Source organism: Acanthopagrus latus, chromosome 12 (genome assembly GCF_904848185.1).
Source record: "Acanthopagrus latus isolate v.2019 chromosome 12, fAcaLat1.1, whole genome shotgun sequence".
NCBI lineage: Eukaryota > Metazoa > Chordata > Actinopteri > Spariformes > Sparidae > Acanthopagrus > Acanthopagrus latus.
In genome coordinates, this window is record NC_051050.1 from 8863414 (window position 1) to 8884417 (window position 21004).

The following is a 21004-nucleotide window of genomic DNA, read 5'->3' on the forward strand; positions in this document are numbered from 1 at the left end:
AGAGGAAAAGAAAGAGCAACAAAAAGGTGGAGGGAGAGAGACACAGGATTACAAAGATAGCGGGGGACCACCATTAGTCGAGGGTGAAGGAAAAATGTAAAGATGGAGGATGAGCGGTGAGATACAGAGAAATAAAGCCAGGGAGACACAGAGAACACTCCACTACTGGATTAGTCCAATACCAGGGGCTCTCATTAAATGGGGGAAAGGGAGTTGGATGGATGGGTGGGTGGATGGATGGATGGATGGATGGATGGATGGATGGATGGAGAAAATAAGTCAGTCGAATGGGGAATAAAATAAATATGCATACATGGGAGGAAGAAGCAGGAGTTGGAGAGCAAGTGAGAGAGGAATAAAGACACGACGCAAAGGGGAACAAAAAGGATGATAAACCACGTAAATGCGAAAGGATAAAGAGAGAGAGACTGGAGAAAGGACAACTATGACAGAAACAATCAGCAAAGGTCAAAAAGAGGGAGGGAAACAGAAAGCAAGAGAAGAAAGTTGAAGGAGCTGCTGTGGGTGGAGGGGCTGCGGTGTAGAACAACAAGTAGCAAGGATTAACCCCTTGACTGCACCCCCCCACCAACACACGCCACACACACAGACACACTCGGGGCCTGGGAAGAACGCTGCTGTGCCAAACTAATTAGCTACTAACTCAACTACAGCTCACACAGATGAACTGCAGCATTTAGAGTGGAGACCCAGGCCGGGTCTCAGAGGTGTGTGCGCGTCTTTGTATGTGTGTGTGCAAATCCATGTCGTTATGTTTTTATGGCTCTGTGTGTGTTTGTGTGCGTACTTACCGACAATAAGACCATGACAAATTAAACGTCTCCACTCTGCGAGACAAACAATCTTCTCTGGGCAATTGCTTTTTTTGTTTCTTCTTCTTTTTTCCTCCTCAAGTGAACTCTAATTTGCATTTCCCTCCGGCCTTTATCTAAAAGCTGATTGAAACACTCATTACACGCTTTATTTTACATTTTCTAGCATAATTTTCAACAGCTGTGGCCCTCTAATAAAATAGGCTATTATATTATGCATGTTGTTTTTCGATTAATCAATTAATTGTTTAGTCAATACAAAGTCAGAGAAAAAAGTGAAACGAGGGCTCGAAAGTTAAATCTTCAATTTCTTGTTTTGTCTTGTTCAAAACCAAAAAATATCCTATTTGCAGTCCCGTCTCCTAGTGATCGTGGCAATATTAACAAAATCATTTTCCCAAATTACTCTGCCTAGAGTCCCGTCTGTGGTTGGGCCAACAACAGCACTTTGGTTCAAGGCAGAGATAAACCATGTATGCTGTTATATGTTGATGATAATATTGTGTTCATGATTCAAGTCAGGGTGGAGATTTCGGTAACAAACCGAGATCACAATCTTTGCCTCACTATCATTAATTTTCTGTGGATGGACTAATCAATTAATCTTATATCTGGTCTGTTGGTTACATCTAGTGCTGGCCTATCCCAGTGTTAGACCCAATGCTATCCTACAACGGCAGGATGCATATTTTCAAGGCATTCATTCTTTGACAGCACTTAGAAATTCTTATCAAATCAAATCCAGAATGGCAGTGATGGCGCCAAAGCTGCTCAAGTAGGAAAGTGCCTTTGAAATATTAAATGACAGTAGTGCAACACTAATCTGTGGCTTTGTGTCCAATGCCAGGGACACATTTAGCTTATTTGTTTTTCATTTGTTGTACTTTCCAAGCATTTAACTATCTAAACTTTTCCATGTTATTTTTCTGACAGGCCACATCTGCATTTGATCACCGCTAGCAAAGAAGATCCCTGGAAATCTTAAGCTACAATCTGTCGATATTATCTTGGCAGTGTCACCAGAGCAAAATCATTTCCTTCCTTCTTACTTTCTTTCAGGCCGTAAGATGGCTTAATAGATGATGTGACATTTGAGTCAGCACGCTCAATTAGAACAGTGACAACACAAGAACCTTACAGTGCAGACACAACAGAACTCTTGTTGACTGATATTTTTGATCACCACTATAATTCAATCACAGCTTATTTCATCAAAGGTTCTCTGACTGGAGTAATACATTGTACCTAAACTCTGAATTAACTTGAATTCCCCTAGATCAAGAGCATAGAATTCAATTTGTGGGCTGCATGTCCATAAATTGGTTTCAAGTGTTTCTGAATCTTGCATCATAGTCTGACTAATTCATTTGATTACCAAAACTACCTTACAGATGTACAACTTCCTCACAACGTGCATAGCATGGTATCGCTTTGGTCAAGTCAACGTGAGAATGTGAGGATTTCTCTTACTGGCACTGCATTCTGAGAAAGGATTAAAAGGTTTCAAATAACCAAGTTGTAATCTAACTCAGTGGGGAGTGACAGTCACCCACTGACAAGTCATAATATTTCCAGCTTTAAAAGGAAAGAAATGTCACTCCTTCCAACCTCCTCTGGTTTGAGTTGCGCTGACAAAAGTGTCAAAGTGTTTCTCGGAATTCTTGGATACATTGTGAATGAACTGCCAGTTTAATAGTGGGTGGCAAGATGTATTTCTTTTGTTGACTGACAGTTTTTCATTCCTTCAAGCTATTTTTTTGTACAATAAATGCCTATTGCTCCACATACTACTTTTATAGGCTGTTTTTAAAGTCAATTTAAGTTCAGTGTCAGGTTCTTGAGCACCTCAGCATGGCTGATTAAGAAAGCCACACATCAATATTGTTAAATTTACACATGTTCTCCATATTGTTCTATATGTTCTCTTTATATTTGTTATTTTCTCTTCTTTGGTCTTTCAGTGTCTGCCTCTGGTGGGAGGTAAAGATCGAAGCTTCAGGCGACCTTTGATTGTTTTGGTTTGATATAGGCCTCATTAGCATCATAGCTGTGAAGTTGAAGCACTGAGACATGGCGTGAAAGCAAGATTGAAAAAAAAAGTTTTTCTCAACACACTTTCATATTCACATACAATAAAGTCATACATGCACATGCACGTTGAATGAACTCAAAGTTACTAACAACAAGGGGAAAAAGGGTCATTTCTAAAGTCTGCGAAGGGTAAAACTTGTGGAAGCGTCGGTTTATTCGGCTACATGGAAACTCACAATTGGTCCAACTTCAATATCAAGATTTATTTGCATTCTTTTGTATTTGTGTGTCAGTCCTGTACAGCACTGTCCTTGGTACTTTTGTTTTTGTGGCCCTCAGTTGTTATAGTAAGTACTTAAAACGCCACAAATTTTACACACAACAATGTGATTACAGGTGTTGGTCAGTATGTGACAAAGGAGTATAAAGATTTCAGTTGCTCCAGAAGGAGCTGAATGTAATCTGATAAACTGCCTCCTGTGATGTCCCTCTGAGGCTAAACTGCACTGTGGATAATACAGGCACCATGTTTATAAATTAAGAAGAATCTGTGTAATAAAAAGGCAAGATATATAATTAAAAACTGGTCTGACCTTTCTGACATTTCTGCTTAGCTTATTTCCTGGACTGGGTTGCTTTGCTGGCATCTTGGATATAGACTTAGACTTAGATTTTAGACTTTTATTCATCCCACACTGGGGAAATTCGCAGTAAGTAAGTATAAGACATACAATACGTACAAGAAAAAAATATGCATTATATACATTTAAATAATGTGTAAAAGTATTGCCTTGTGGAAGGCTGGATGCATAGATACAGTGTGAAGCCAAGCTGTCATTTTCTTTAGTCTCTGGCCTAACAAATTCAGTGAAAGTGTCATTATAATGAGATGTGGAAGACAAACATTTTAGATGAATGAGAAGTATAACCATTGGAATAGCATCATGAACAAAAAAAAAAAAAAACATTTGTAAATAAGTACATGGTGCAGGGATTTTCAAACCAGAAGATATCATAAACATTTGGTTTTGCGCTACACAAGAAGCTACAATGTATTATTCAGAATCTGATATTACAGAATAGGACTGTAGAGTGATTGTTTCATTTCAAGATCAGAGTGTCCTCAACTGTCCTTAAAGGATATACATCAGTAACAGAGAGACATCTTTAATACATAATTAACTATTTAACACACCATTTTTGCTGCTGAATCGTCTTCATGTATGTAATAACCAGTCAGATCTGCCCTTGACAAAAAGTAATCAGAGTAGAACTCATCCTGATAACCATCCAGTCATGCTTTGCCAGGATGATGCCACGCTGAGCTAACAGCCCTACGGAATCAGTGCCAAAACAGATGTTGTCTTTTGCGTCGTGCCATCAAAGAAAATCGACCCCATTTGTCATTGTTTATTTCACTTTTAATGAGTTTCTAATGTAACTGATGGGTGACATTATCTTTACTGGTACACATTTTCTCAACGTTAATGGGACTATAGTTTATTTTTCATTATTTATGTTCCAATGTTTTTAGATATTCAACCCACTTCTTAAAATGTTTACTTTTATATCAATGGTTGGAATGCAAATTTTGATAAAAGCAAACTCTGAATATAAAGTCCATTTTCAAGATCAGCAAATAGCATGGTAATGAAACTCATTACTTTGTGATTGTTTTCAGTTTGCTCATAGCATCATTAAGTGGTGAAAATGTGATTTTAATTTGAAACTTGTTTTGTTTTTCATTTTTCCTTGTTTGGAGTGGAGTTGGGAGTTTTGCGACACACCTTTCATCTTCTGTGCATGTTCAGCCAGGCTAATGCAGCACTACACTACTGTTCGGCTGATGCTCTGAATGCACCACCAGATGTTGTCTTTGTCATAATGTGTTTTTAATCACCATTCCTGAAGTCAGATGCCAGCAGGCAGCTTCCAATCCGATTTGCATCACTTGTTTCCCCTCATCTCTCCTTAACAGCTGAGAGGGCTGCGGGCATCAATCACTCTTAACTAGCCATGCTGTCATACATTTCCTGCACCAACTTCTGGGACCCCACAGCCACTTACAGTATGTGCAACCAGGCCAAGTGGGACAACAGATTTCTAGGATCTGACTCATGTTTTATGCACAAATCATTCAAAATATCAAGGGAGACAACAAAAAAGACATTTGCTCTCATTGTCTTATTTTGAGATCTTCTAGTACAAAATGTGATTTGTATACAACTGCCAGATTGGTTTTGTTTTGAGACATTCATCTGACATACTGACACACAGAAAACGGGAGGTTTACTTTACGAACTTGCATATGTCACAAACAACTATTTCTGCGAAACAGCAGCTCATAATGTGACAATGGTCGGGGCTTGTGGTCAATGACTGGTAACCATCAGCGATGGACAATGGTACCCTAGAAGTCATCCCTACAATATTGTCACAATATGAACGTGAAGGTATTTGGTCAAAAATACTGTGATATTTGATTTTGTTTACCCCGTCCCAGCATTTATGAAGCACTTCTCAGGCAATCCCAAATAATCAACATGCATATTGTGTATCAATATATAGCCTACATATATCACAATATTATTTTAAGGCTACATTACCCAGTCCTTATACGTTGTCAACTCAACTTAAGCCTTAATAAACAGCTGACTTTGAGGGAAACGGCTCAGATAGCGTGATGTGGTCTACCATTAGGCTGACACTGATCAGTGTTGTCTGTACATTTAAGTGTGTTTGCACACTCCCTATTGCATTTTGTCGTCTTAGATTCTTTTATAGTGGAAAAAATGGCCTCTTTTTATTTTCTTTCATCTTTAAAATGTGACTAGAGCACTTCAAGAAGATGCTGCGCTGTTTCTGTCACACAGAGCATACTTCATCAGGTGGCATAATGAGTACTGGGACATATAAATAAAATAGCAAAGAGGGTAGAAAGGGAAGTTCAGGATGCCAACTTGATCCGTACAAACAAACAAACAGCGATACATCGATGTACACTCAATACGTTAGGGTGATAGTGCACTCTAGCTTCTGAAGGGTACAGAATTTAAAGTGCATTACATTGCGTAGCTTTAACTGTATTTTCATGCCATTCAATTGGAAGCATTAATCTAACGACTGTGGGTTGATAGAATGTAGTTCAACAGAAAAGGCAGATGTTTGTAAATTAATAAATATATAGGAGAAATCCACGATAAATTAAACCACTGAGACGGGAAATCAACATGTCTCACACGTATTAAAAGAATTAACAAACCCCTCTCCTCCCACTGAAAATCATATCCTTGACTTGGCAATCATTAAATGACTTTTGCATTCTAGTCCAAAACCATTCAATTGACTCTTTCATGGATTTTCTTCTCACATCAAGAACACTGGCTGAAAAGATGGCAACCAAGTCAACCCTGCACCTTTTTACACGGCCAAGGTCTTTTGCTTAATCAAAACCAAGCTTATCTGTCCAACTACATGTAGAGCTTTTATTTTATTGTATTCTGAGGTGCTTCTGTGAAGCATAAACTACATAACAAGAGTGTGTATTTCTGAAGTCATCACGAGGAACTACTTCACACTAATGAGACAGGAGCTTTGAAATGATCACTGTAAAGCTTTTCCTCTCTCATCAGATTCCCATTACTCCTTTGTACTGCAATTGATCTGTTTTTTTATATTTGAAACAGAGCTGCATGTGTTGATCAACTGCATAACTCCATTACCACGATAATAATCTGCAAATGTGATAACAAGAGCATACAGATACCGTAGCTTCGTTTCACTTTTTAAGGCTCTGCAATCCTCCATACCTCCCACCTCTAGCTGCTCTCCTCTCACTTTCTACCCTACTTCTTCTTCGCTTCTTGTTCTTCTAATTTTTTGCCGTCCTCTTCCTCCCCTCCCCTAACCCCTCCCTTATTCACTGGCCTCTTCAAAAGCTAAGAGGCCGTCGGCACGACATCAGTAGGAGAGCCACACCGCGATCAGACATGTCAGCACCTCCAGCAGACATGCACACGTGTCAGTACTTCAAAACACACACACGAACACACACACACACACACACACACACACACACACACACACACACACACACACACACACACGTCACCACCTTCCATGCACGTGCACACACACACACACACACACACACAGAGGTCCACATGTCATTAGGGAGGTCCACATGGCTCATATAAAAGCCTGTCCAGCAGGAAGGGAGCCGGGCACAGAGGAAGGGGGAAGGAGAAGGATGGTGGGAGACAGAAGATGATGGGAGGAGGTGAAGAGGGAATTGCCAAAGGAGAGGAGGTGAGAGAGTGGGTGAGATGAGGAGGGATGTACAAAGGAGGAGAGTTCTGAGGATAACCAGTCACCAGAGGGTTACTGCGGCCACTGAAGGTGTGCTATGTGTGTGTGTGTGCATATGTGCGAGTGTGTGTGTGTTTGTGTGTGTGTGTGTGTGTGTGTGTGTGTGTGTGTGTGTGTGTGTGTGTGTGCGCTCAGTAAATCACTTCCTCCTGTTCAGCTCTGTGCCTGTTTTTATTGGCACAGCTCCAACACCTTTTAACATACAAACTACCTGTCAGGGCTCTGTCCTGCTTTCCTTTCCTCCTTTCCTTTCATCCTCCTCTCCTCATTGCCACCTTCCTCTGCTCACATATCTTCTACTTCCTGTCTTTCAACTTTCTCCTTTTATTGTTTCAGACCATTTCCCTTGTTCCCCATTTTCCTTTTTTCACCTTAGCTATACTCTTCTTTCTCTCATTGCTATTTTTGTTTCTTCTTGTCCCAGCTTCTACTTTCTGTTTTCAAATACATTTCTGCTTCTGAAGTACTGAATAAATGGTAGGAGACAAAGAAAATCTAAGTCCTTTGAGAGGGGACACTTTTGTGAAATCAAGGGCATAACAAAAATACCAGAAACAAGCAGGTAGTGGAAGAGAGAAGTAACAGAAAGAGCAATGATACAGAGAAAGAGGAGGTGGTAGATCATAGGGAGACCAAAATTATATGAGAGTGGAGTGCAGCTAGTACAAAGAGCAGAGAAAGCGATGGGTTGAGAAAGAAAAAAAAAAAAGAAAAAAGGCAGAGACAGTGTGGGATAGCAGAGAAGAGAGGCTGAGAAGTGGAGGAGTCTATACTCGGATCAATGGATGGCCTGTCCTCTGCTGTGTCTGCATTTCCTCTGGCTTACACAATAAGGCCCTCTCACTCCGCCGAGGAAAGAGTGTGTATATGTGTGCATGTTTGTGCATGTGTGTAAAGGAGAGAGTGTCGTTCAGAGAGAAAATGACCCCTTTGCACTCTGGTGTTTCCTTAATATCGGAGGTCAATGGTCGGTCTTCCGATGGAAGTTTCAATCTGTAGCCTCTCGCAGGGCCCGTGGAAGTGCATGTAATCTGTACAGGGAGGCCTTTATCTCTGTCAGTGTGAATCTCCAGAGGTTTTTATCTGCTCAATGTGAGCGTGAAAGTGTTTGTCTGTGTGTTAGTCCTGCCATATAGACTAGAGGCAGTGCCTCTTTTTTCCCCGTGAGATAGGCTCCAGCTCTCACTGGATGGGAATATGCAAGTGTATGGATATCATGGTTGACCATATCAGCAATGCTAATGGATATCAAGCTAAATGGATGGACGATTCAGGCTTCTGCTTTTCAGAGAGTGGATGTAAGCACAATTGCACGCTCATGGCAATTTGGATGACCTGATGAGCAACTGCAGTCTGTGCACAATGTGACATGCACAGGAAAAGCAGGTTGAAGCAGGGTGAATACATTATTAGTGAGGGGAACGCAGAATCAGCAGGCAAACATCGGTGCGAGCTTCAGTAACGACACATCAGCTGCTCACAGCCAAATTAAGTGGTGATTGATTGTGAGCAAAGATCACCTATTGGGCATGACTTCAAAATGCAGCACTCATCTTATATGTATCAAGTTAGACTGAAGAGCATTGATACCATTATGCGATGTGGGGCTGCAAGTAACGATTATTGCCATTTTCACAATTCACCTATTAATAGTTTAGTCAATTAGTATTTTACAATTGTGAGAAAATGGTCACCACAATTTCACATGACATTTTTGTGATAAAAATTGCTTATTTTCTCCAACAACCAACTGTTCGATCCCGGAGCCCTACTTCACTATCTTGAATGACAAAGAAAAGCAGCAGACCCTTACATTTAAGAAGCGGGAACCAGCAATGGTTTAATATTGGATACATAAATTTAGTCATTTTTTTCCAAGCATAAATGTCAAACTACTAACCCTGACCCCAACCCTTATAACACAATGATGACGCAATGTCATTTATAAACTCAATATAAATGTTTTACATTTTTTTTTAAAGTTGTGCATTCTGAAAAAACAACAACAACAACAAAAAAAAACAAAAAAAAAAAAACATGAGTAATTGCAAAAAAATGTGGTTTCATAGTTTATACAATACTAGGAATATTGCTTTCTATTCTTTAACATCAAATCCCCCAAATTAACTTTTTTGTCACAATTTAATTCTGGATATCTTATAACACTGAGGTCAAACTGATTGTATTGTTCTGCCACTGCTAACCCTCAGCAGGCCTTTAGCAATTCTACATGGTTTCAGTTTATTTTTGGAGTCAAGTGATTTTCAGACAGCAGACTGCTCGCAGGTTGCAAGGGCACAATAACACAAGGCTGTGGCGGTGCTTCAGAGTCGTACAAGGGTATCAGCTCACATGGGTGTGTGTGAGAGAAAATGGGAAAGAGAGATAGGGTGAGACAGTGGGTGACGAGGCGTGTGCATGTGTGTCCTCCAGCAGCCATGATGCATTAGTGTAACCTGATCCCTCTCCTCCCCTGTGAGCCCTAACCTTGAGACACAGAGAGAGATGCAGGTTGCAAAGGCACATTCTTTTATAAATGAGGCTGTTGGTCTTCATCACTGGACATGTCTAATATTAGATAACACAGCTCGAAAAGGATATTGTTGGGTGTCAGTTGGGCTTGTTGCAGTTCAGTGCCATCACTCAGTTTCTGACAATGCAACATAAACGCAATATTAATGATTTAATGTGTTTAAGAACACACAATTCAGCAAATTAACTGACGGATTGTTTCTTTTAATTCTTGCATGACTAAATGAATTACATCTAAATGTTGAGCTTAGAGAGGTCTATAAATACAAAATGTCCAACTTCGGCAACATCTTGACTCTTAAATTAGGCTCTATAATGAAAGTGTAAGATGGTAATGATGATTATGGTAATGATGGTAAGTTTGATGATGTGTAATCCTTGAATTTTATTTTGGTAATGCAAGAACAGAAACATTTCATGACTTGTTTTTTTTTTTTTTTACACATTGTTTTGGCATTATGACAATGACACCACAATCACTCTCAGTATATGAAATTACTGTGCATGTTTTATTTAAGTCTTTCTTTCTGTTATGTTATATGTGTTGTGTATATTACATCAAGTAATGTGACCCACTGATCATGAAAGCAATTTAGTTAAATTCTGCATCAAAAGCGTAAAACTTTACTTTTCCTTTCACACGTCAAGCCAGATATAGCGTTTCAGGCGAAGAGCTGTGTCATTACATCCTTTGGCTTCATTATGAAAAAAAACTGTGTTATGCCTCAGAGTCATTTCTTTCATTAAGAAACCTGGGTCATTATTGGCCCAAGTATAACGAAACTCACAACTGAAATTCTTCATCTCAAATACATTTAATAATAATGGGGTATTATTCCCCATCTTATTCGTCACATTAAATAATACTATTCCCAGAGCCCATTAAGAAACTTAATCATCAAGGGGCTGAAATACACTGCAGAGAGATAATTACAGTTGATGATATTCACAGATAAGTTATAGATGATAAGATGATTTTTTTTTCTTCTTTTCTTTCTTTCTTTTAGTTTTACTTTATGCACTTTCTTCTGCAGATACCAGGCTCACTACTATCTGTCTTAGTTAAGGATTGGAAAGTACTGGGAAGCCAGCAATTGAAAAAAAAAAAAAATGTCTGAAGAAGAAAGAGAAGAAGATAAAAAGAGGTGAAATGGGAATAAAAAAAAAAGACAAAAGGTATAAAAATAGACATGTGGGAGGCAGAACAGTGAATCATTTACAGACATACGCAGGGTAAGGTCATCAGGGTTTAAATATTCATTATGGGTGTCAAGTCGAAGCTTTTAGATCTTGTGGGATACGGTTTCGCCTCTCGCCTCATTTCATGTTTATGTTCGCTAAATTATGCATCAAAACGGATGTTATAAATACTCTTCTTTTTTGTTGTTGTTTCTATAAGGAGGAGCGCTTCCATGGCTATAACACTCCCGGAGGCTCGGGGTTTAATCCCACTGGAGTCATTCTACTGTGAGCGTGTATGAACTCAGGCCATATCGAGGCACACTAGGAAAAAAAACAAAAAACAAAACCCTCCACTGAACTGTACATATATTCTTTCCTTATTAGATACTATAGAGACGGAAAATACCAACATGACAGGCTGACATTTACATCTGAGGCATTTAGCCGGCACAATGCACAACAATTGGCTGCCTGACACTTAAACAGGACACCTGACATTTTGATGTCCATTTTAGGGATCAAATGCGTGATCTTTCAGGTACCGTAAAGGATGATTTCTCTCTTAAAGTTTCACATTTTGCTTTTAAGAGGTTTAAGCTTTCAAGTGCAGCGTAAGCTGCTAGTAGACATTTATTGTCCTACTAGAAGACATTTCGACATGATTCAGAGGTTACACCGGCTGTGTTGTGATGTTTTAGGGTAATAGGAAGGTTAAGTTTCTCAACTATGGAAATGCCATGTCGTCAAAACTATAAAATGTTAGAGGGTTTAATTTAGGGAGGCAATATAACTGGTTGAGGTCATGTTAAAGTCAAGTATTACGATTGGGTTTTAGGTATATATCACATCAGGGAGGGTTTGAAATTAAAAAAAACTCTTTCTTGCTCAATTTGCTAACTAAAGGCAACAAACACCCACTTCCTCTGTTTCCCCTACTACTCTTTAAATTCAGTCTGATGATTAAATTACTTCACTACCCTTCAAGTTAGCGGAGGGCTAAAAAGTTAGCTGGACAAGGCCGCACAATGTAAAAGCTATACAGCAGATAAGGGTTATTTTATTCCCATGAAAGTCAGCACTACTGAGCATCTTTCATATGAGTGGGGTACAACTTCCGACGCTGTGTCAGTATTTCCCCATAATAAATCCATGGTTTCCTCTCTGCTTCGTCAGGGATCTGCTACAAGGTTCATGTAGCACAACAACCCAATTTAACAATAAACACACTCACCATTGTCAATGTTAAGTCCGTTTGCTGGTAAACAATATTTTGTCTTAAATGTGGCTGTTTTTAGCGGCTGATTCTGCTGTTGTATTAGTCTGTATTGCTGCATGTACACCTCTTACAAGTCCTCTCCCTGTAGTCCACCACTTGCCCTTTTCCTCACCTCTCCTCTACAATTTTTCCATCTGCATTATTCTTCTCCGCTCTGTTCCTCCTGTCCCTTGTATCTGTTCATTTATCACTAGCCACATCTACTCTCCTTTCCCATCTCCACCCCCATCCATCTCTCCTTCCTGTTACTTTTCTACTGTCCATCCATCTCTCCCCCCTCTTTTCCTCCATCTCTTCCTTCTTCTCTTCCTCTTGACTCGTGTCTCTCGCTCTCTATTACTCTCTCCCTCTCCACTCTCTGCTGGGTGTCCTGTTCCCTCTCTCTCTCTGGGAGTAGCAGACCTCCTGACGGCTTAGTATTGATCCTCGCCTCTCCTTCTCTTCCTATCTCCCTCTCCCTGCTCGTTCTCTTTCTGTCTTGCGCGCACAGGCACACACACATGCATTAGGGTGACAAGATAAAAGGGTTTGTATGCCCCAAGGCAAAGCCAGCTAAACATGAGACCAGGGGCTCTCAGCCTCTGGTATATGTATCAAAAACACTAATACTTAACAAATTCAAGGCCATGAACACATTCCCCCATCTCTGAGAGGAACTATTCGAAAATCGCCATTCGATGCATTTACAACAAGCTTGTTTTTATCTACAGTTCAGGCTCCGTGTTAAACCTCACGAATCTTTGCAGAATTGTGGTGGTCGAAACATTCTTCAGCTGTTGCCTCAGAAAGCTGAAGGCAACCAGCACGCTCTAGTCTCTCTGAAGGGAAATTTCCACATAATAATGCTATGTATAATATTCGCCTTGGGGGAGGAGGGTATACTTGTCTTTAACTGGAAGAAGTTCCTTGTTTTTCGGTAAAGCACTGTAAAGGCAAAGTTGTCCTGGGTTTTCTGTTCAGGGGCCAGTCTGTAATACATATGTGAATAAACAGACTATGAGTAAAAGGGAAAGTTTGGACCTTTTATCCCCAGTGGCTTCAGTAGGAGTTGAGTTCTGAGGTTGCAAAAAATTGAGTCAAATTAAACAGGGACACACAGTATAATTCATATAAAAGACACAATGAGTGTAGACAATGTGTACCACTTACAGTCAGGCAATAGCAAAAGGACACTTGTGCTACTTACAGACAAGAAAGTTATTAATGTTTTTTTTGTTTCCTCCCTTGCCTCTGATGTTTTTGCTTGTACATTTATATATCTACAATTCTAAAATTGTAAAAGTCTGTACTTCACTTACACAAACAGCCATGTTTCCATTACAGTATGGCATTAGTGATAGAAACATAATTTTTTGGAAGGATTTTCTAAATTTTTCCATAAGGGTTTTAATCCCCCCTTGAGGTGTTTTTTTTTCCTACTCCAATGCGCTTAACTGGAGATGGAAAGAGTTTTTTTTCTGAATGAACACAAGCGAACATTCAACTCATTGTCTGACTGGCTTGTCCCGCTCCAAGAGAAAATGCTTTCTCCACTGTCAAAGTCTTCAGAGATTTTCCATTAAGATTCCCATTCACAGATTAATTTCCACATTCCTTAGTCGATGGCCAAGGAGACAGGTTAACCAGCAGTTTGCAGACAAATGTTTTTTTTTGTTGCCGGCTTTACTTCTTATATTCTGTTTATTTTGGCAAACATTATAAAGCCAATAGAACCAATTTCTGACAAAACTACACTTTGCATAGCCTAACTTGTTCGCTCATATTGTGGCCATGGGAATTCAGCTTATTTGGAATTTCTTTTTTGCAACATTTCAAAAGTTTGCTTTAAACATTTTATAGTCATGTTTTATTAGATGGAAATACACGTTTGAATATTTATTACATATCATAATAGTTTGTTATAGTTGTTTTATAGACGTTCAATACTTTATTGTTAACATTACTGTCATGCTGTTGTCCTTTTTCTTTCCAGAGTAACCAGATTTAATTTGTACATGGTGTGGCTGTAAGAGATAAACTAAGGAAAGGAGCAATGCAGGTGAAATATCTTTCCCATGGTAAATGGAATTATTTTTGTTTGAACAAATGAATTGTCACTAAAATACCTCCAGTTAAATGCGGAGGTTGTACTGCCATGGTGCTGACATTTTGAGTTTTATTTACTTGCTTCTGCTCCTTCAATCCATTGTGACAAAGCCAGATAGGTAAACATTTATCTTTTAACCTTTCACATCTACAGTTGTTCGGTAAATACAAAACATTACGGACCCGTCATAGACTACATGCAGTGTAGGCAATGAGAAAATAATCTTTGATTAGAATTAATGAAACCAAAAGGAATTCTCTGCTCATGTTACAGTGTGATTGCCTTCTGAAATCAGTTTGCAAGCCTGTCTCTTTTTCTAGCTGGCCTGCTCAGAATTTAGATCATGATGTTTTTGTTCAAAGCACCTTCTTTGGAGTAATGGCATACATTTCAAATGGGAATACAACCCCTAACCATGGCGATGTTAGTGCCATGCCCCATCCACCGCGCCCTAAAGCTAACAAGGGGTTGTCAGGAATCGATACCTGGCATGAAAAACGATGTGACTTTCAGCTGCCGTGGCCACATCAATCACGCTATTACCATTAGCTCATCTCTCGACACCGACTTGGACTTCTCTCCCCCGCCCCTCCCAAACTCTCTCCACTCCCGTGTCACCGATTTCTCTCTCCTTCTCCACTTCTCTACCTCTCTCTCTCCCTTCCTTTCTCTCTCTCCCTCCCTCCCTCCCTCCCTGCCAGCTCAGCGGATGCCCCTTGTCACAGCTCCTATTTCAGCCTTCTGAAGTTTCCTAATTGATCGCAATTAGAGCCGCAAAGGGGTGGGGGCAGACAAACGGAGATGGGGAGAGAAAGTGTCTGTGTGTGTGTGTGTGTGTGTGTGTTTGTGTGACAAAGACATAGAGAGAGAGAGAGAGTAAAATCAATGAGCCTGTTTTGAGAGTGGTTATATTAGCAACTGGACTACATTTGACCACAGACTGCCAGGGTAATAACACCAGAGATGGGGGGAGTGACTGAGAGACAGACAATGAGAGACACAAAGAGACGGAGAGTCACATCAAGATGGAAAAACAAAACAGACTACTGATGGGGGAAAATTAGGCGACAGTGAACGAAATACATTAAAAGAGACAGTCAGATTTAGACACACAGTTCAGTAGTTTGACACTTATTAACCCACACAGGTTCTGCTTGTGAATTAGTGTTTCTGCATTATCTCCTGTTACTCGATTCCACTGTCACTGGCAAACAGCGCTGCAGTGTCCTCAGGAAGTGAACGACTAGCTACTGACTAGGAGTGTCACAATTCTCCTAATCTGCAATGTGGTTTGATCAAATTCAATTAGATTTTCTATTTAAACTTTTTTTTTTTCCCTCAGCCACAACAGCTATGCCTTGTTAGACAGTCACATCTGGATTTGTAAAGATCAATGATCAATAGAAAGAGGGTCATTGGACAGCAACAGCTTCATCTTGTCCTTTTTGCACATTAGAATTAGGCAAACTCAAATAACATTCAGGAGTTCAATAAAAATGCCACCTTTGAGGGATTCAACATAAAAAAAGACAGAAATGTAGTTTCTTACAAAGTTTGGTTTCACAAATCTGAATATGAGTAAACCCTCCCCCCTAACAAATCAATGGAGGATCTCAAACCTAACATCTTGGACGCTGTCTGAGTTACCTTTGGTATCAGTTGGTTGATCGTCTTCGTGCACACAGGATACTTGAGGTGTCTGGAAGTGTGGCTGCAGGCGTAAGCTACGCATGTCATCGCTGTAGTGTTGCACAAGGAGGCAGGGATGGAACCGAGGAGGCAGCCCATTTTGATTTAGAATTGAAACCCTGACACCCCTCCCACTGACACAGCAATAGTTAGCAGCTGTATTATGCAGGAAAATATTGAGTAAGACCTGGCTGAAAACTGACCAAAGTCCTTATCAGGACATGGTATGAAGCACTTTTGACTGTTGAGAGCAGTAAAAAAAAAGTAAGGATAAGAGATACATTAACGAGGCTGAAGGACAGAGGGAGATAATAGAGATAAGGATAAAATCACGAGAGGCAGAGTGATTTTTGAGAGAAAAGTACCAGTCAAGAGGGAGAGAGACAGAGAACGAAGAATTTGTAATAGAGAGATAGAGAGGCAGAATGACAAAGAGGAAGAATAACAATAGTGCCAAAGCCTCTTCCATCCTCCTTGCAAACGTCCCTGATCCCCTTTTTTTATCTCATTTAAATTCCTCTCCATTGTCATTGCAATCCAGGGCTAACCCCCCACCGCCTGGCAAACACACACACACACACACACACACACACACACACACACACACACACACACACACACACACACACACACACAAACGGACATTAGAGCTCACATGCATTGACCTAGAGCAGTGGCCAGGGCCATCCCAGGGAGCCAGGCTCACACATATTTGCTAATCCCTATCAATTGGCACACACATGCACACACACTCACAATGTTTGCTGGAAAGATAGGCTCAAGTTTCCCCAGACCACAGATGTCAATGTGACCCCAGCCATGCTAACATGGGTGTGGAATAGCAAGCAGCTTGTCACCGAGCATCCAGTGTCTTGTCAGTGACACAAGGCCGGGCAGGCCTGTGCAGTGCTCGCTCATGCCTTGTCAACATTTACAGTAGATGAAGCTAGTCTTGATTCTTTTCCTTGCCTGACTATTCCCTGGTCAACAGTGCTTAAGACCGCAGTACACTGGCTCGTCAGCAATTGTATCTTACAGTGCAGACACACTGCTCTCAGGAGCATTATCTTGAAATGTCTTCAGAGCTGTCTAACAGCAGCAACAGGGCTCGAAAATAACATCTTGTCAGCATGGTCAAGACACAGCTGGGTTAATACAATTCCTGGGCTTATTCCTTGTCAGCAATTCTAGGTCACAGAGATGGTAACTGGCGCTGATCGTAATACCGCCTTGTCAGTGAGCACAGGCTACATCTGGACTGTCAACAATGCCTGGAATCATGGAAAATAATGCCTTGTCTGCACGGTCAGGACAACAACGGCAGTTTATTATTTATTGCTTTATCGCTCCCATTTCGACAGTGATGGGTCAGAGATGTCAGATTAGTCTGGACTATCATGGGGGGAAACGTGTCTATCCTGCCTCTCAAACAGTGCATGTTGTAGTATATTAAAAAATACAAAGCACTGAAGAAAAATAGTCCTGGATGGACACGCTGAAAGAAACAAGCCTGATGTACTTAGATGATTTTAATCTAGTGCTCCATGAAATACAACTAAATGAAGTCTTTATGATTCAATGAGAATTCTAAAGGCATAGTCTCAGACACAGCTGATTTAAACTTATACAATTTAGACAATAACAATTATTTTAGTAATTCAAATACTTGTGAGTTATGTTAAAAAATTGTTAAAATCTCAGATATCGCCTTGTGTCAGATAGCTCATCAAGTCTGGTAGGCTGCGGTGACACAAAGGTAAATCTTTGGTTTATTAAACATTAGTTAATAGTTATTTCACTATCTAATGAGACCTTAGCAAGTTAGTGATACACCACCTGCTGTATTTTAAATCTGAATCTGAGAGGTGGCCAATTCTTACATATTGCACTTCAACAATGAAATAACACACACACACACGCACACACACGCACACACACGTAAGGAGAGAATCGGGAGGCTAGAATGAGTGACCCGCACTTCCATGCACTTAGAGAAAAGGGAAAAAAGAAAGACTTGTCATAATTGTACAATCTAAAAGTCAATTTCAAAGTCAATTTGCACCTAACTGCTTTAGCAAACTAAATCAGGTACTAGTACATTGTGGACGAGTCAATGTCGATCTAATCTAAAACGTGGGTGTTTGTTTGTGTGTGTGTGTGTGTGTGTGTGTGTGTGTGTGTGTGTGTGTGTGTGTGTGTGTGTGTGTGTGTGTGTGTGTGGGGTGTGGGGGGTAAAGGTGATTCTGGCGACAAGGCGACCCACCGAGGGATCAAAACACTCAGTCTCACATTACTGATGACCCCACACACACACACACTCGCAGGCAGGAGATGCATATGCTCGTACAAGTGTGGATGACACGGGTGGTACAAAGCGATTTGCCGACCTGCATGCCAACACCACCAATTGCAGTACTGAGAGAAAGAACGTTGAAATAAATGTTGTCATCTTCCTGTATCATCTCATATGTGCATCGCAGAGACTTGGAATGCAGCATGGGCAAGTATGGAGTTGAAAATGTGTATGTCACCACTGAATCCAAACAGGATAGAGTGTGCTGTGTGAGGTGACAGGTTTTGTTTTGATGGTGCCGAGTTCAGAGCTGCTGAACCACTGTGCACTGTGGCCAAGTTCACAAGATCAAATTAAATGCAGATTTCTCTTGCAGTTTGTTGTCCCCCTGCCACTTGAGAAAGTGTCACACGAAATTCAACTTCAAGCTTGTCTAAAATGTGGTTCCACCAGAGCCAATTATGGTACCCATATTGTACCTGAAGAAATAACAAGAAATGCGAAAAAAACCCATATTTGACATATAACTATATCTGCCAAAAATTACAGGAAACTGCAGAGTTAAGTTATTTAAAGCCAACATCTTCATCACAGATGCAGGGATATTGGATTATGTATCACTACTGGAGCAAACTGAATAAAGACATTATCTGCTGTCCCATTTACATCCACCCCCCCAACAGAGAGACCCTCTACTCTCCTGAGCCCCAGCCTCTAGACTTCCTCCTCTTTCCAATTCATTTAATGTCTCTTCTGTGTCTGAATCTCACTTCTTTGTTTGTCGCCAATTATGCAATGTGACATATGCCTTGCTGCGAGCCAAACGTCCCAATGGGAAGGCTAAATTCTCCAACTTGAACTCAATTACAGTTACGTCGAAAATCCAGGTGTAATTAAAGCACATCACTTTTCTGCGGTATAGCCTGAAGCTGAGGCAAGCTTGTGTCCTCGGTTCAAATCCCCAGACTGGCACTGGGAGAAATCTGGCAGCGGGAAAAGTAAATGAGTAACGCTCATCGACTACAGTCGGGCTGCCCTTCAGCAAGGCCCTCAACCCCCACCCCCCCAATTTCTCTGCTGCAGCTGCTGAGTGAGCAACAACTTGCATCTACTAATTCTGTATGCAAATATCATCCGTTGTTCATGCATAACAATAAATCTGTTGGTTTTAAGATTGGCATTAAACTTTAGCTTCAGGTCTGTGAGTTAATAAAAGTGTGTACACATACTATTACTGTTCAAAGCATTGCTGCAGACATGGACTTCCCTGGATGTAACCTTATAGTCCTGAGCTGTCAGTATGAATGCATGGCTATGGCCTGCATGGAATCTGGATATCTGTCTACGTGTGTGTCCACTCCGTCTGCGTATTTCCTGTATGAGTGTGTGCGCGCTAGAGTGTCTGTGGGTGCCGGTGTGTAATGTCTGCCTGCCTGTATTTCTGACATTTCTGCATCTGACCGTGTGTGTGTGCAGTTGTGTGTGTGCATGAGAGAGAGAGAGAGAGAGAGAGAGAGAGAGAGAGAGAGAGAGAGAGAGAGAGAGAGAGAGAGATGCTGGCATTTCTTGACAGAGGAACTCTATCTGACTTCACGGGGTCCTTTCAACGCCCGCCACCGCACACACAAACACGCATCACACGTCCTACTGCTGACACACGCATGTCACCACAGCAAGCAGACACAGCCTAAGACATGCTACTGACAGAGAAGCAGAGACCACCTTACAGGCAGGCCAGAGGTTCTCAACATGGGGCTCAGGGCAGCTGCTTGCTGAATCGTAACGTGAATTTTCTTGAAATCTCAGCACTCACTCAAGAAGCTGAAGCTTAAATCTATATATCTACAGCCTGCCTCACACATGCTAAACAGGTTTCACAGTATTACTTTGGCTTTTCACACATGTGGCTCCCATTGTTGATTTGATCTCATACAGCTCGCTCAGCACTGAAACCGTCTTCACAGTCTTGTGAGGGGAAATTTCACGTGAACAAATAGGACAAATTTACAAGATGATGCAGATTTACTCGCTTACATGGTTGAGCGGGGAGACAACGAAGGAGAGCAACATTTTTGTCTATTTATAGGGAAAATGAAATGAGTTTCACGGATCCCTGGCTCGTGAAACTTGCTCAGCACAAATAACAAAAAGCGGCGCACAAAGTCTAAATTCGACAAGATAGAAATTGAAAAGCAGAAAAACAAGTGAACTCGAGCAAAGACATCAACATAAAATGAGCGAAGCTCACCTTGGACAGGACGAAACGTCAGCACGATCCTCCTCTTCACCCTGTCAAACAGAACATGGAGTTAGTCAATACATCAAACAGAAAATGAGCAGTGAAGGATTTGAGTTTAGAGTATAACACTCTGATCTGGGATAAGAGTCAGCAGGGGATTTAGGTTTGCAGAAGTGACTGTTGGAATGCTTTTTAGATGTCTGGCACATCAATGGAACATTATCTTCAAGATTCATGTATATGGACACTTATTTTATCTATTATCTATTTCTAAATCCAGGGTTAGCATCCAGTCTGTAGTTTAAGTTTAGGGAAATAATGACAAAATTATGTATTAAGGATTTGTGTACATGAAAATGAATTTCCATTTTGTGGAGTATCAACAAAAAAGTGGAAAAAAGCATGCCCATGTACATGAATCACAGTGATTACATTTTGTCAGTATTTGACAAACTGCCATGAGTCACAACCCCTA

At 40.7% G+C, this 21004-nt stretch overlaps 1 protein-coding gene across 2 annotated transcripts in view; it reads right to left on the bottom strand.

Annotated features, from left to right (window-relative positions):
- cntfr (ciliary neurotrophic factor receptor) overlaps positions 1-21004 on the bottom strand; it is a 228740-nt gene that overhangs the window by 169463 nt on the left and 38273 nt on the right. Inside the window, exon 2 of one of the 2 annotated variants that reach the window (XM_037118120.1) lies at positions 20539-20579. Coding sequence is in view for 1 of the 2 variants with exons in the window: in XM_037118119.1 (XP_036974014.1) it covers positions 15956-16045 (90 nt within the window). In the remaining variant the exon portion in view is untranslated. Of the gene's footprint in view, positions 1-15955; positions 16073-20538; positions 20580-21004 lie in introns of those variants that run through there. The other variant, XM_037118119.1, reaches the window with a different exon arrangement.